The sequence below is a fragment of the Ochotona princeps genome, chromosome 7 (assembly GCF_030435755.1).
Source record: "Ochotona princeps isolate mOchPri1 chromosome 7, mOchPri1.hap1, whole genome shotgun sequence".
NCBI classification, from domain to species: domain Eukaryota; kingdom Metazoa; phylum Chordata; class Mammalia; order Lagomorpha; family Ochotonidae; genus Ochotona; species Ochotona princeps.
In genome coordinates, this window is record NC_080838.1 from 7,267,426 (window position 1) to 7,282,811 (window position 15,386).

Consider the following 15,386-nt stretch of genomic DNA (forward strand, 5'->3'; position numbering starts at 1 on the left):
ATGCTGCAAGCCGTGCTGTGGCAGGGTGGAGGTCCTAGTGCCGTGGTGGTGACTGGACAGGCAGCTCGCTGCTCTGTCCGGAGCTCACGGTGTGGTCCTGTCACCCAGGCCTGAGGGACCGAGGCCTTGGCCCAGGTGGCTGCAATGGAGATGGAAAGAAAGGAACAAGTACGAGGGCCGTTTAGGGGAATGGCCTGACGAGATCTAGCTATCGGTTAGATAGAAGCAGGAAAGAAATTAGAGAAGTTAAAGATGGCTTTGAGGTTTCTGACTTGAGAGTCTGATGATGTCTGAGCAGCAGGGATTTCTTGAGCTTCCAAGAAGTGTAACTTGTTCAAAAGGTTTCTAAAAATAACAGCCCTTCACGTTCTGATGGGCTGCAACTCCCACTGGTGAGCATGAGAACCAGGACTGGGGGCGGCCTGGCTAGACAGGCAGTGTTACTGCTGGTGTGAGTGTGGGCTGGAGGGTGGAGTTGGTTGGGCTCAGTGTCCCATGATGTGTACGAGAGCCGAATGGGATGTGCACCTGCTGGGAGGCACAGGAACCAGGGCTGGAGGCCAGTTATTGGGGGTTACTCTGACTGGGCTGCAGTTCTCCCTGATATGTGATAGCTGAGCTTGTGGTGGGCAGAGCTGAGCTGGGCTGCATCATCATTGGTTTGCAGAGAAAGGTGGGCAGAACAAATTGATCAGCTACCCCAGTGAAGCTTTACAGCAAATCTCTGGGCGAATGGAGACTCAGAGGTGGAGCATGACAGCCAAACGACTTTGGAAGGATTTCCTCATCCTTGGAGTGGCGATATTAACAGCATCTCAGAACTATCTAACCCACTTGAGCATACCCCTCAACATTTTCTGCATCGGGGACCCTAGGATGACATTGGGTGGCCATTCTGCATCCCCTGGTACTGGGGTGGTTCTTCCCCTTATATCTCCCCCTCCCCTAGATACAGGAGGAAGAAAAACAAAATGTGTAAAACAGTATCATCCACTTTCCCCTAATCCTTGACTCTTCCTACCCTGATTATGCAAACGTCAAAAATAAAAATTTTAAATTAATAAATAAAGCCACTATAAAAAAAAGTAAAAAAAAAAAAAATAGCAACCCGTCTGGTGGACGTTTAGCCTTGTAGTTAAGATGTTGGTTAAAGAAACCTATAATTGGGGCTGGCATTGTGGCACAGAGGGTTAACCTGCTGCCTGTAGCATCTCATATTGGAGAGGCCCCTACGATCCATGTGGGAGATTCAGTTGGCGTTCCTGGCCTCCTGGCCGTTGTGGCCATTTAGAGAGTGAGCCAGCAGATGGGTGACCTCTCTCTGTCTCTCCCTTTCTGTCACTTTGTCTTTCAAATAAGTAAGCATACGTCTTTTTTTATTTCTTGAGAGAGGCTCACATTCCACATCAGAGTCTGTGGGTTCAGCTCCCGGCTCTGGCTTGACGTTCCAGCCTACTGCTGGTGTGGACGCTGGGAAGCAGTGCTGATGGTCCCTGCCTTCCACTTAGGAGACCCTGTTGACCTCCCAGCTCTGGGCCACTGCCTGGCTGGTGCAGGCATTTGGAAAGGAGGCAGGTTTGTTCTCTCCCCCCCCCCTCCATCTCAGATAAAATTAAATAAACTACAAAATAAACAGGTTATAGCATTTCCATGGCCATGTTGAGAAGTCAGTGGTGAGATAGAAGCTTCTCGGTGGAAAAGCCTCGTTTCCCTCACCATGATCAAAGTGGCATTTGAAGGCACAGAGTGGGCTCATCCCTTTTCCCAAGGTGTGGGCGGAGAGGTAGAGGTGAAGAGACAACTATGATCTTGAACTTGCTGTGGAGTTGAGTCCTTGGCTCAGTCCCAGGGGTCTCCCTACTGTGGCACAGAATTCATGTTTTCTGTGTTACCGTGTTACTGCTTTTGTTGTGGAATCTTGGAAAATGATCCTTCTGTTCATCCCACCGAAACACCCAGGCTTGGCAGATTACATTTTAAGTAATAATTTACTGATTTTTGAGACAGGAATTGAGAGAGATCTTGTCTGTTTGTTCTCTCCCCAAACTACTACAACAACCGAGACTGAGCCAGGCTAAAGCCAGCAGGCTGGAACTCCATCTGTGTCTTCCACATTGGTGACAGGGTCCATATTCCTCTGCCCTCCCAGGTGGCAGATCAGAAGTGGAATAGACGTGCCTCACAGCCGCACTGTGATATGGTATGTTGGCACCACATTCAGTGGCTTAACATGCTGCGCCGCAGCGTAGGCTCCTACAATTTAACTTAGAATATTACTAAGGGGGCCTGGTGCGGTGGCCTAGCGGCTGAAGTCCTCACCTTGAATGTGCCAGGATCCCATAAGGGTGCCGGTTCTAATCCTGGTGGCTCCACTTCCCATCCAGCCCCTTGCTTGTGGCCTGGGAAAGCAGTCAAGGACGACCCAAAGGTTTGGGATCCTGCACCCACATAGGAGACCTGGAGGAGGTTCCTGGCTCCTGGCTTTGGATCGGCACAGCACCAGTCATTGTGTTCATGTGGGGAGTGAATCATTGGACGAAAGAGCTTCCTCTGTCTTTCCTCCTCTCTGTATATCTGACTTTGCAGTAAAAATCAGTAAATCTTAAGAAGAAGAGGACCAAGGGGACCAGCACTGTCCCAGTTCATGTCCCGACTGCTCCACTTCTGATTCAGCTTCCTGCTTGTGGCCTGGGAAAACAGAGGATGGCTCACGTCCTTGGGCCCCTGCCCCTGTGTAGGAGACCCAGGAGAAACTCTTGGCCTCACTTTATCCCAGCTCCAGCTGTTGGTGCCACTTGGGGAGTGAGCCAGTGGATGGGAAGCTCTGCCTCTCCTCTCTCTTTAACTCTTTCAGATTAAGAAAAGATATAACTTCACATAAAAAGAACCTACCCAGAAAAACTAAATCCCGCATTTTGTCTTCTCATTCTGTTGCTTCAATGGTTGTAAATGAATTGGAGAATCTGAGCTTTGGAGGGTGAGAAATAGGATTATTTCTCATCTGCATCTCTGTCTTGGGATTTTTAACTTCCCTCCTTTCCTCAGGAGCCTTTTAGTCCTCTCCCCCTGTCACTTTTTGCTCTTGGGGTTTTTGCCCTACATCTGAAAAGGTTTGGGGGTGCCAGCCCCTCCTTGGTCTGGTCACAGACAGCCCACTACCACACCCTTAGCCCTGTGTCTGCTGCAGCAAATCCGCACCATACTCAGCTAGGACTCATAGTCATGTCTGTGAAAAGAACAGATGATGACAGTACCCGGAGCACAGAGGAGGGGAGAACCAAATGTCAGCTGTAAATTGTCAGGGTCTCCCTTAGAAACCATCTGCAGTCACTGTTAGAAAAGCCACCTTCTAGAGCAGAGCAGCATTAGCAGGTAAGGATTTAGCAGCCTTTTCTCTACCCCAGCTTGGACACTTTAAAGAAACACCTTGAATAAAGCTGCAGAGTAAATCTCCATTTCAGTTCAGTAAATCTTATTTAGCCCAAAATAAATGAGAACTTCCCAGCTGGTACTGTCCGGGTATCTCTTCTCTCCAGTGTGTGCACAAGTGTGCACACGGCAGCAGAACACCTCCCAAGGGAACAGAGGTCTCAGCCATGTATGTCAGGGCCCTCCCTGCCTGCTCTACCATCAGGGGCATCTGATGGTGGTCATGTGAGCTGCGCCTTCCCTTGACGCTCTCCCACCTTGGGAAAGCCATGTTGCCTTATGGAGTTTTTTACATAGCTATCCTTCCTCTTCTTCCAGAGGGCCAGTTGAGAGTGGATGCCAATATATCTGTACACCACCCCGGGGAGCCTTTGGGTGTTCGGACCGAAGTGAAGAATCTCAACAGCTTCAGGTTCCTGGCCAAGGCCATAGGTGAGTGTCAGCTGTTTGCATCTGATAGAGTTTGTTGTGTCAGTTGCCTCTTGCTGCCTAACAAGCCACACTGACTTTCATTTTCACAGTTCTGGCGGTTGAAAGATGATTCTGCTGCTTGTCTCATGTGAGGCACGCACTCATGTGGCTGTAGGAAATTGGCAAGTGAGCCGAAGCACAGGTCTGACATGACCTTGGTGTTGGGGTCTTTGTGTTGGATGTCCGCTAGGCTTTTCAACCCATGTGGTTTCTCTTCATTCATTTGCTGAGCCTGACCTCCCTGTTTGACAATGGGAATGTACTAGGAAGGTGAGGAAAAATCCTTGAGGCCCTTTCCAACACACTTGACTCAAAGCTACTGAAGTTCAGAGCAGGTTCAAGGAGAGGAGGACCAGAGTCTACCTCCTTGTAAGGATCAGTTGCACAGTCCAGTGGCTGTGTCTTACCAGTCACAGTGGTTTTTTCCTGACCAACCTGAACTCTCTGAGGTCACATTTGTTCATTTTAGACTGGCCTGGCATGGCTTGACCTAACTTGTTAATTTTTTTTCCTTCCCTGTTTTTGACTAACACGTTGCCTGTGCCTATGCATTCAAGTATTGGTCACACGCCTTGGGTGTTTCTTGGATGACAGATGTGCAATAATAATTAAAATGGAATAGCTTAGCAAGGCAAATATCCAAGATTGTCCCATTGGAAACTGATGACTGTGAATCTGAGGGGAGAATATTTCAGGAAAGCAAAAATCTGTGTTAGAATTGAAGTTATCTGGAGACGAGGGAGGGAAGGGATTTAAATTTCATCCCTTCAGTAGTGCAGGCAACACAACAGCTGATTGCAGTCCCAAACCATGGCTGTGGCCAAATGTCTAAGTGCCTTGTGTCTTGTCAAAGTAAGTATTAGAAACTCTACGGAAAAGATCACTCTAGTGTTGGATCAAACCCAGTCATGTGAACCAGTCTCTGTGAAGGTACTCTGGGTCTGTAATTTTCAGGATAAATGGCAGAGGTAAAAAAATTACAGGTTGGGGAAGGTAGAAGAAGTTTCCATGTGAAAATGGACTGAAGAGTGTGAACCTGGTCTCTAGCATGAGACACATAGATTGTTTCTACAATGATGGGAGATTTGAATCAGGGAAAACCCTTGGATTCCAAGTTTATGACAAAGTTTGGAACAAACAGAATGAAGTTGGTGGGGAGACCTATTCTAAGTCATGGTGATGAAAGCCTGAGATGTTTCAGGTAATTTCATCCATGATGAATTAGGGGGCTTGCATTTGGCCATCACCAACCTCTGTTTCCTTGAAGCGCCCTCTTGAGGTACATTCTGACAGAGAATCACACTGGGTTCTGAGCTGGGGCCTGAGCTGGGGCCTGAGCTAGGGCCGTGTGTTCTTCATCTTTTTCTCCTGAGGGCAGGTCTTTGCACTGTTTTCACATAAGCCAGAGTGAGCACAGGCCGCATTCTGGGGTTGCTGTACCATAGCAGTTCCAAGAAAGGGATCTGGATTTGGGCCAGGGCAGATGGTGCCTGGTGGGCTGCGGAGGTAAGGGGCGGCTCAGGCTGTTCTCCATGGCCAAGCTGTGGGGAATACATGTTGGTTCCCACAGCCTGTCTAGACGAGGAAACATGGCATGGTTCTTATCTGTGGTGGATCACAAATCTGTTTGAAAATAGAATGGAAATTCTGGACCCTCTCTACAGGTATACATTTTGTCAAGAGTTTCAGGAGCTATGGCATCATTTGAACCATCTGTGGATCCTGGATTCAAACCTTTGATGGATGCCAATGCTAGATCCAAGTCAGCAGACCGAGACACTGCTTCCAGCCCTGCTTCTGCCTGGGTCACTTAATCTTTCTCAGGGTAGGGCTTCGGCAGCCCTCTCCGGCGTCAGTTGCCTGTGATGGCTGTAAAAGGAGGTACAGCCCAGAAGGGAAGGGTTATTACATGCTGATTATTTTTATTTTTGACTTGAAGATTGAGAAAGGTTTCTAATTAGTGCTTGAGTGGATGAAAGGTATAATCAAAACACGATACTAAGTAAATTATGCTTTCGCAGACTATGAAATCCAGCGGCAAATCAGCGAACTTGAGAATGGAGGTGAAATTCTGAATGAGACTCGCTCGTTTGATTACAAGCTGGGGTGAGTTTGCTTCCGTAAGCATCTGGACCGCAGTTGGGTGGGGTCTGGGAGTCTGGGCTTGACTACAAACCATCCCGGTGGCCTGGAAGCAGGTCGTTAGCTTCTCTGCACTGGTTCATCCTCATTACCGGGATGGGACGTACCCTGCTGGGCTGTACAGGTGGACACAGACCCAGGCTTGTGATACATGCTCTGGGGTCCTGCCCTGCTTCCGGTGTATCTGCCTCATGACGGGAATGTTTACTTCCTCAAAGTATGTAACAGAGCTGCACCGGTTTAAACTAGAGGGCAGAGACCTGACTGTGGAGTTGTTGCTGTTGAGCTAACTTTGATCCTGATTTTCTGACTCAGAATTATAAGGCTTTTAATGTTCTAAGCAGAATGGAGAAAACAGTTCGGAAGCCTAGAGGTGGAGCTGGCTGGCAGCCCGAGAACATTGAGGCAGTCCTCTGTACTTTTAGTTGTAACTCTTGAAATTCCTCTCTCCTTTGTTATTACTTGTCAATGTGGTTATGTATGTGTCTCCTCTGGAAGCCTAATGAGTTTGCCTCGATCCCTCCTTGGGAGGGGAATACCCTGGCCAGCATTGAGGTAGACCAGTGCCGTGGCCGGTGTTCATCTCTCGTCTTCTTCTTGAACTGTTGCAGGTGCACCGTGCCCATGAGAGACAAAGAAGGGAAGCAAGACTACAGGTGACTGTCGCTTATGACAAAATGCCACAGCATGGTTGGGGCTAGGGGTCAGTTTCACATCCAGTTAACGATCATCTTCATGACCCTGGTCAGAAGCCACTGGTGGTACAGTTCAGAAATAGGAAATTGAGACTTCCTATTTCTTTGTATATATGAGAGGAGAACTATTTTCTTGATTTGATAGCATCTGGCTGCTCCATGCGGTGGGGTTCAGCTGCTGGAAAACTTGTTCACTCTTGCGTGTCGAGCTGAGCTAAGAGAATGGCAGTTGAGGTGGGGCTGCAGGCCGTAACAGATCCAGTATGCTGGAAAGAAAAAAAAATGAGAAAAGCAAATGTACTGAGGAGTATTGAAGGTAGATTCTTTCAGACCTCAAGTACTGTTATTCCATGGATAAAGTAAACAGAGACGCCTCCAACTAGATCCACAAGTAAAGCAAATAATGAGGAGACATTGGCTTTGCTCCCACTGAGTTGAACAGTTGGCCAAGATTGAAGTTTGTGGAGCAACAGTTACTGAGTGTAGCTCGCTTAGCTTGGTGACGTGCAGGACGGTAACTGAGTAGCTGCCATTGCCAGAGAGAATCAAACAGAGCATTGTTAGGTGGGACAGAAGAGACCAGGAAGCTTCTAGAGTGAACTTCACTGTGAACCCTCCCGCCCCCCGCGTCTGTCAAAGGGAGGATTCTTTCTGTGGCTTTCATTGTCTGGGTCCATTGTGGTTTTCCCAGGAACCTCCTTGGTTCTTCCTTGCTGCTGCTGCTCTCATGCTGAGCGTGGAGGGTGGCTTTGAACTCGGCCAGCAGCCCCAGCTCGATCCCACAGCGGCACGGGCAGCGGGTTGCCTGATGCCTCCCTTTGGCTTCCTCGCACCTTCGGAAGTCAGAGTGATTCCTGGCGGGGACTTGGCACGAGGTGATGAATTGCTTGCGCTGCTGATGGATTGCTTTCAAGCCGCCATTTGTTGTGCATTATCCTGCGTTTACATAAGTTCTTCGACAAAAATGGGTAGAGAGAAAGCGCTGCTGTCGGAATAGAGCAGAGGAAAGGGACATTTTTGTTTCCTGTGATTATGTGCAGTGACGCAGCTTCACATTTTAGCTGTTTTTTTTTTTTTAAGATTTATTCATTTTTATTGGAAAGCCGGATATACAGAGAGGAGGAGAGACGGGAAGAGCTTCCGTCCGATGATTCAATCCCCAAGTGAGCCACAATGGCTGGTGGTGTGCCGATCCGATGCCGGGAACCAGGAACCTCTTCCAGGTCTCCCACACGGGTGCAGGGTCCCAAGGCTTTGGGCCGTCCTCAACTGCTTTCCCAGGCCACAAGCAGGGAGCTGGATGGGAAGTGGAGCTGCCGGGATTAGAACCGGCGCCCATATGGGACCCCGGGGCTTTCAAGGCGAGGACCTTAGCCGCTAGGCCACGCCGCCGGGCCCAACGTTTTAGCTGTTCTTAAGGACAGTCAGACCAACAGCAAAGCAGAGGGTGAAAGTACGGCATGTTCTCATATGCTCCCCTGTCCTCCTCCACCTTTGCCGGATTCTGGCACTAGCATCCTGGATTAACGTGGTACACTTGCTACAGTGATAAACCAGTATTAATGCCTCATTATCAACTCAAGTCTGTAGTTTCATCAGGTCTCACCCTCTGCGATTTGACATGGCTGTGAAGAAGCAACGGTGCACCTGCCGTTACAGCTCCTGTAGGCAGTGTGCCCATGCTCCCCCACTTCTCCCCTGTCCTCAGCCCAGTGTGGCCCATCCAGTCATGTCTTCTTCAAGAAGAAAAGTTCATTTCTATGTAACTTTTCATCTGTCATACCAGTACTCTGAGAAAGAGAAGGAATTTAAAATGGAGCAAAGTGATGTTTCTTCAGGGTAAAGCACTCTCATTCTGCTCATTCAGTCCTGTCCTGTCCTGTTGCCACCCAGCAGTGACACTGAAAAGACGAGGCACACTCTTGAAGATCCGGGAAAAGCCAGAACCGCAACCGGACCCCTCACTGCCAAAAGCAGCTGCATTTAAATCCTTTTCTCCGCTGCTCCTGTCCCCATTGGCCTTAGCTTTCCTCCCCGCTTCTCCAGCCCTCTTTCCGCCACCCTTCTTCTCGTATTCCTTCCCGTATTTTCTGCTGCATTTCTCCGTTCTTGTCCCCGTCTCTCTCTACTGCTTTTACTGCCTCTGTCTGTATCGCTCTTTGCCGCTTTTCCTCCCCGTACGCCTTAACTTTTCCACCCGAAGATCTAAACCCTTCTTCCCCGCTCTGCTGCCCCGTTCTTCCCATTTCGTCCGTCGTTCTTTCCCCAATCTTTCTCCTCATCGCCCCCCAGTCTATCTCGTTGTCGCCGTCCTTCTGTCCGTCCGTCCATCCCATCCAGCTTTTACCGGCTGCTTTTATATAGTTCTCACCAGTCACTTCTCCCCATGGGTCCACTTGACGCTATGATAGGCCAGCAATCGCAGCGGGGGCATTAGCCTATCCCTGTGACTTCCTGTTTACCTGCTGGCGAGACCAGCTTCGCTGGGCCAGCCACCGTCTTGCAAAGGCCCCTGCCAGTCCCAGGAGTGGCTTTAGCACTCCGCTCCCCACACTGTCCTCTGCGGTCTCCTGGCTGTATACTTTAGTTGGGTGGCTCGTTTGGCCCACTGTTAGATAAGCATGGAGGGTGGTGGTCGGGTGGGTTGAACACTTGCCGAGAATGCCTTGGAAACAGAATAGATATTGTAGGATATCAGAAAGTAATGTGGTGTCTGAGCCCAGAAACATTCATACTAGAGATAAGTTGGGGTTTTCCGAGTCCTGCTACCTCAGCTTCAGGCCCCATCTTGTCTCTCGGCCCAGGTTCATGCCAGAACCCAACCTGCCTCCTCTGCTTCTCTACGACTCCGCGTCCCTGCCCGCAGGCGCCGACGCCCGGCAGGTGATCAATATCGACCGCATCCGGGAGCTGCTTCCCGAGCTCCCCAGTGTGACCCGGGAAAGGCTCGTTCAACAGTACGGGATGCGGCCCGAGCACAGCTTCACGCTGCTGGTAAGCACTGAGGCGGGCTGGAACTAACCCAGCTCCGCACATGAGCTGGCCGCCCGGGCAGCCACGCGGTGCCTGCGGAGCGCCTCAGTTCTGGCCCAGATGCTTCTGGACTTTGCTCCCTTCGCGGTGACGGGTGACGCCACGTGCTCCCAGTGAAAGCCCAAGAGGAAGTAAAATCTCACCGCCATCCCGCCTTGTCCGTGGAAAGGGGCAGCTGCTCACAGCAGCCAGTACAGACTCTGAGGGTCCGCCACGGGTCTGCAGGGCAGCAGAAAAGCAGTGTCTCGGTTTCTGATGGGCTGGCAGGAGGCAAGGGGCTCCAGACCTGCCAGTGATTTGCCAGCCATGAGAGGAAACGGTCATTGGGCACCGAATGCTGCGTCCTTTGAGGCTGGCTGTCTGAGCATCTGAAGGAGCCGGCGGACAGCCTGACTCTGTTCAGCGCTGCCGGGGGAGTTTTCATCCTTTTCAGAGCTGTTTGGGGTTTTGCGGTTTCCTTTGACGGGGCAGCATTGAAGTGATGGGCGTCAGTGAGAGTAGCGTTTGGTCACAGTTGTCTTCTTCCTGTCCGGGAGAGAGGAAGCGGAAAGGGTCGCCGCCCTGCCTCCCGGGGCTGCTGCGCTCTGCCTTTGAGGAGAAGGCCCCACGGAAGCATTTCAAGTGGTCAGTAATATCCACATGGGAATGCAGGAGCAGCTACACAAGGGGACTGCGGAGGCTCCAGGGAAGACCGAATGAAAGGAGCCATTTATTGTGGTGCAAAGCAGATTTTGAAATCCATGAGTATTTTTTTTTAACATAATACATATTTTCCGGGAACTCTGAAGGCCCATTACATGCATGGATTTACAGTATTTTGTGCACCACAATAAATTCACCATCTAGCTCCATTTTTCCATGGACTTTTTGATGTACCCTTGTATTTTTATTTCTGCTTATATACTGTAATAACAGACACCCAGCAGTTTATAGTACAAGGCAGGCAATGGGATATTTGTTGGAGGATGATTCTCTTAGAAAATATTTTTGACCTTTTTTTTTGTTAGATTTTGATTACCATGTAGTACTTGTCCATTTTTATAGAGGTTACGGTGCAGTGTCTCGACATAGGCACAGCATGAAATGGCCGGACCAGGCAGCCAGGCTATTTGCGTATCTTTTCTTTGTGTTTGGAGCCCCCAAGTCCTCTTCCATGTCTTGCCACAGAACACACTGCACCATTGTGAGCTGTAGCCCACTGCTCTGTGGGGGGACCCTAACACTTGTCACTTCCATCTGACTGGGATGTGGTACCTGAGAGCCGGCCTCCTCCTGTCCTTTTGCCACTACTAGTTCTAGTTCAGATTGACTGTTTTTTGGTTTTTCTAAACCTCCACATTTGAGCACTGACATGGACTATCTGTGTTTCCATGTCTGGCTTATTTTGCATAGCATGATGTCCCATTCCATCTACTGTGCTACAGAAATGATGACTCTTTGTCCTCCATGAAAAGGACAAAGAAACTTCTAGAAATTTCCAGAGAACCATATAATGAAAACTCCTCATTGATCACCAATAACGATTAGGCCTGGTCAGGAATTTTCAAGTGCTTCAGACAGCTGCTCACAGCCACCTGTCGGCTGCTGTGGCACCTTATCCATGGCTGTCACGTCGGCTGTCTATTCATTATTTACCTATAAGTGTGTCTTGCTCAGCCTCTTGAGGACAAGGGCCATCCCGTGCTCTCTGTTTCTCAGAACACAGACTGGCACAGCGCCAGCGCTGGAAGGCAGGAGTTAGACTGTCGGAGAACCGCTGCACTGGCCTCTTCCTTCCTCCCACGGTTTGGCTGCAACACGTCACAAAGTGAGCCTCAGCCATCCACATCTCTACCTCTATCGTGGCTGCTCAAGTTTCTAACCCACTCAAGCTCAATACCACACTGCACCTCACGACTTCATGCCAGCCTATGTAGGGGAAGGAGCCGGCTGCTCGGCCTCCAAGACCTCTGCCACCGCTTTGGGTGGCATCTGACCCCTTGGGCGAAAGTCGGCCCCGCAGGGTAGCCATTGGGGGAGCCAGGCTGCGTTGCCATTTCTTTGCTTAAGACCTGTTTTAGAGAAGTCCCCGAATATGATATTAAAAAACAATCTTTGTGTATCCACTTTCTCCACAAGAGAAGCAAAAGGATCTTGCAGAGTCTCGTCTTGCTTGGCACAGCCAGTTCCGCTCCAGGAGGCAGAGGGCAGCTAGGCGAGGTTGTGCAGTCGGCCTTGATGTGTGGCAAGGACAGTGTAGGCCTCACCATCCTGAACATGAGTTCTGTGAGGGCAGCGATGTTTTTGCACCTGTATTTGTGTCCCAGCCTTTTCCTGCGTCTTCACTGCTAAGCTCTAGTAGGCTTTGAGTACGTGGCGAAGGGTAACAAACAGGTCAGAGTGTGGCTTAGTAGTTTAGGCTCTGCTTAGAGACCCAGTTTTCATTATTGATGCTTTCATTAGCAGGTACCGAGACAAAAACAAAGGTTTTTTTTCTTCAACTTCTAAAAGTAAATTCATGAAGTTCATGAAGAAATGGAATTAGAAGTTATTTTGGTACCAAAAAAAAAAAAACCTTGAAGTCCAGGCATAGTCTTTTCATAATCTACATTTTTCCATGAGCTTATTAAAGACTTCTGGTATGTAGACAGGACCCCCCCAGGTACAGCCCATGGGACAGACACAGGAGACGAAGAATGTAGGATGGAAACCCAGAGGAGGCTGTAAGTAACTTGGTTGACACAAAAAGGACAGCTTCCAGAAGGAAGGTATTCGTTAACTCTTTTTGAAACTCTTTTTGACTTATCTTGGAAGTGTTACTTTTCTAACTTGCAGATAATGTATTTAGTTCATTAGTTGTTTGCCAAAAGCGCTGGTACCTGAAATGTCCAGGGTGAGACTAGAACAAGATAGGAACAGCCACAGGATGACTCAGACAAATTATTTTCCTGAAATTAGGCAGTGCCTGAGCCCTTTGTGATTTTGTAATCATTGGCAGCTGAGTCTCTCATAACACAACCAGAAATGATCGGTTCGAGTATTTTCCTGCCTTCATCAGGAACACAACAGATTGCTGAGAAGGGCAGATGCACAAATCTAATGAACCATCTTTCAATTTAAAGAGTGCCCAGGAGTATTCATTAAATAAATAGCAGCGGTGGAGGTGCGCCGCGCAGAGTGGCTCCATGCTGCATGCCCGAGGATAGCTGATTAAAAATGAAGCAGTCGGCACAGGCCCACCCCCGCACACATGCCCAATCCACAAGCAGGAGAGGACCTCAATCCTTAATCTATCTGGGCATCTTACTGTACAGTAAGCACCGGGTTATGTATTTGTAGACGTTTTATTTTCATTTTTATTTGAAAGAGACAGAGGTGGATAGAAAGAGATCACCCATCTACTGGTTCACTGCCCAGGCCCTGGTCAAAGCCAGGGTCCCTGAACTCAATCCAGGTCTCCAGTGTTGGTGCCAGGGAGCCAAGCAGTTGAGTCATCTGCTTGTTGGCTGTCTGGTGTGAGGTAGTAGGAACCTGAATAAGAACAAGAGAGCACTCCTGGAGAAATATGGGCATCCTCCATGACAGCTGAACTGCCGCACCGCCTGCCTACTCTAGGAATTCTATATTTTAACTTGATTGCTGATATTTATAGAATCCTATACCTTAGCCTCTTGCATACTAAGTGGCACTTGAATGCATGGATGGATGGATGGATGGATGGACGCATGAATGGGATACTGTTTTAGTGCCCATGAGAGTTTTGCTGGATGCATCCCCATTTCCAGAGGTCAGTTGAATAAACCACCTTTTGACAGCTCAGCAAATCATAACATTGTACATGCTTTTTCCTTTTGATCTTTGAGCAAGAGATCATGAAATACTACTTCAGACTTGCCACATACCATGACCATGCGCAACTCACTGGGCTCTCTGACCCTTAACTCCTCAACTGGTTCCTTTGGAACATTAAATCCAATCTAGAAATCTACCTTCTGATTTTTCTTTTTCTCCCACACCCTTCTGATAACGCCCTCACAAAGCAAAGCCTGTGTTAATATTTTTTTCCTCGGGACATACTGTCTTGGCCCACCTGAAACTTCGACCTCTTTTTAGGTAATCTTGCTTTCTTGTTATGTCAGATTGCCTTGCTTTCTGACCTCATCCGCAAGGATAAGGAATAGACATGTGGAGGCTGAGACCTAGGTATTAGTATTGTGAAAAATGAGATTCTATTAGCATAAGGAATCTGGCTTGGAGCCAGAGTAATTCTTAGAATGATCAGGAGTGTGTCCATGTGTGTTTTTCTTTATTATTGTTTTTAAAAATATATTTGAGAGAGACAGAGCTGCTGTCTTCTGGCTCACTTCTCAAATGACTGTGATGGCCAGTACTGGACCAAGACCATGCTCAATTCACTGTTATCCCCTGCAGTCTTAAATTCTTTGCTACACTGTAAGAAATGGCGCATGATGTGCCACTACTAGAGTTCTTAATCTGCTGGCTGTCAGGTCTGAGAGCTGCCTGGACCTGTCTTGGTTGGAACCTGTAGGATGCCATGTTGCAGTTCACTGAGCCAGAAATGAGTTCACTCCCAGCTCCATGTATGTGCAGTCTTGCCCCATAGCCCTTGCCTCCTTAAATAACATGGTGCCCGAGAGGGTTTTAGGGGGTGGACTGGGCTGTAAAATTCACCCTGTTCCTGCACTGCCCGTCTGGGACCTGCTGCTCTGTCTCTGCTCCTGGTCAAATCGAACAGACCAGCAGGATGAGCAGTTCTTTGTCTCGGTTCACCATTGGAGCTCCCAGTAAACATCCCTGTCCACCTGGTTGCTGGTGGAGTTCAGATCACCATTTGCTGAATGCCGCTGGGGTATCAGTCACTGCATCACCACACCGTTGTTTTCGCTGCTTTCCTGTGTCTGTCAGTCTCCAGGTACCCCTCTGCTGTTGTTCTGTCCTCTCCTATTTCCTGGAATGTGCCCTCTCTGCTTCACACTGGTTAATATTTCTCCGTCTGTTTAAACGTGTCCTTACCCTATTCCGCCATCTTGATTGTCACTACTTACTGCGTTTCTTAAGCGTTCCAGCTAGTGTGGTTGGCTTCTCCTGTCTCAGTCATCACAGAGCATCTCCACCCAAGGCAGGGCCGGAGAATGATGGACCTGGCACTGCGTGTTGTTCAGTCTTGGCACATGGCAGCAGGCGGTGTGTGAAGTAGTGAGTAGGACTGACACCTGTGCTGCACACCCCCGCTTAGTGCTTCAGGAGGGCTGGCTGTGCTTGGCACCAGGGCCTCGTGCCTCCAGTGCAGGCACGTCAGCTTTGCCAGGTTGCTGCATAGCCCACACAGGGAAATGGAACACTGAAAAAGGAACAAAATTCCTTCTAAATCCTGCCCTTGATACTCAGGAACTGAGAGGATCCTGCCAGGGCAGCCAGGGCTATTACTCTCCCAATTAAGAGAGGATGGCAGGATGGCACGCTCACCTGCAAGATGCCATTGTCTTTTAGAAGCTTGGAAAAGAGGTTTGCAGACTTCCAGGACCATGCTGCCAAGGAAGGAGGGCCTCGAGGGCCAGCCACATGCTGCCCCAGGGCCTCGAGGGCCACAGGGGCCTGAGTGAGTGTGTGTGTGGG

At 49.2% G+C, this 15,386-nt stretch overlaps 1 protein-coding gene across 2 annotated transcripts in view; it reads left to right on the forward strand.

The window, feature by feature from the left end:
* The window catches only part of GATB (glutamyl-tRNA amidotransferase subunit B), a 73,916-nt gene that overhangs the window by 41,238 nt on the left and 17,292 nt on the right, over nucleotides 1-15,386 (forward strand). For both annotated transcript variants that reach the window (XM_058666761.1, XM_004588171.2), the window contains exons 6-9: nucleotides 3,748-3,861; nucleotides 5,922-6,006; nucleotides 6,654-6,698; nucleotides 9,542-9,731. In XM_058666761.1, the coding sequence (XP_058522744.1) occupies nucleotides 3,748-3,861; nucleotides 5,922-6,006; nucleotides 6,654-6,698; nucleotides 9,542-9,731 (434 nt within the window). The remainder of the gene's footprint in view (nucleotides 1-3,747; nucleotides 3,862-5,921; nucleotides 6,007-6,653; nucleotides 6,699-9,541; nucleotides 9,732-15,386) is intronic.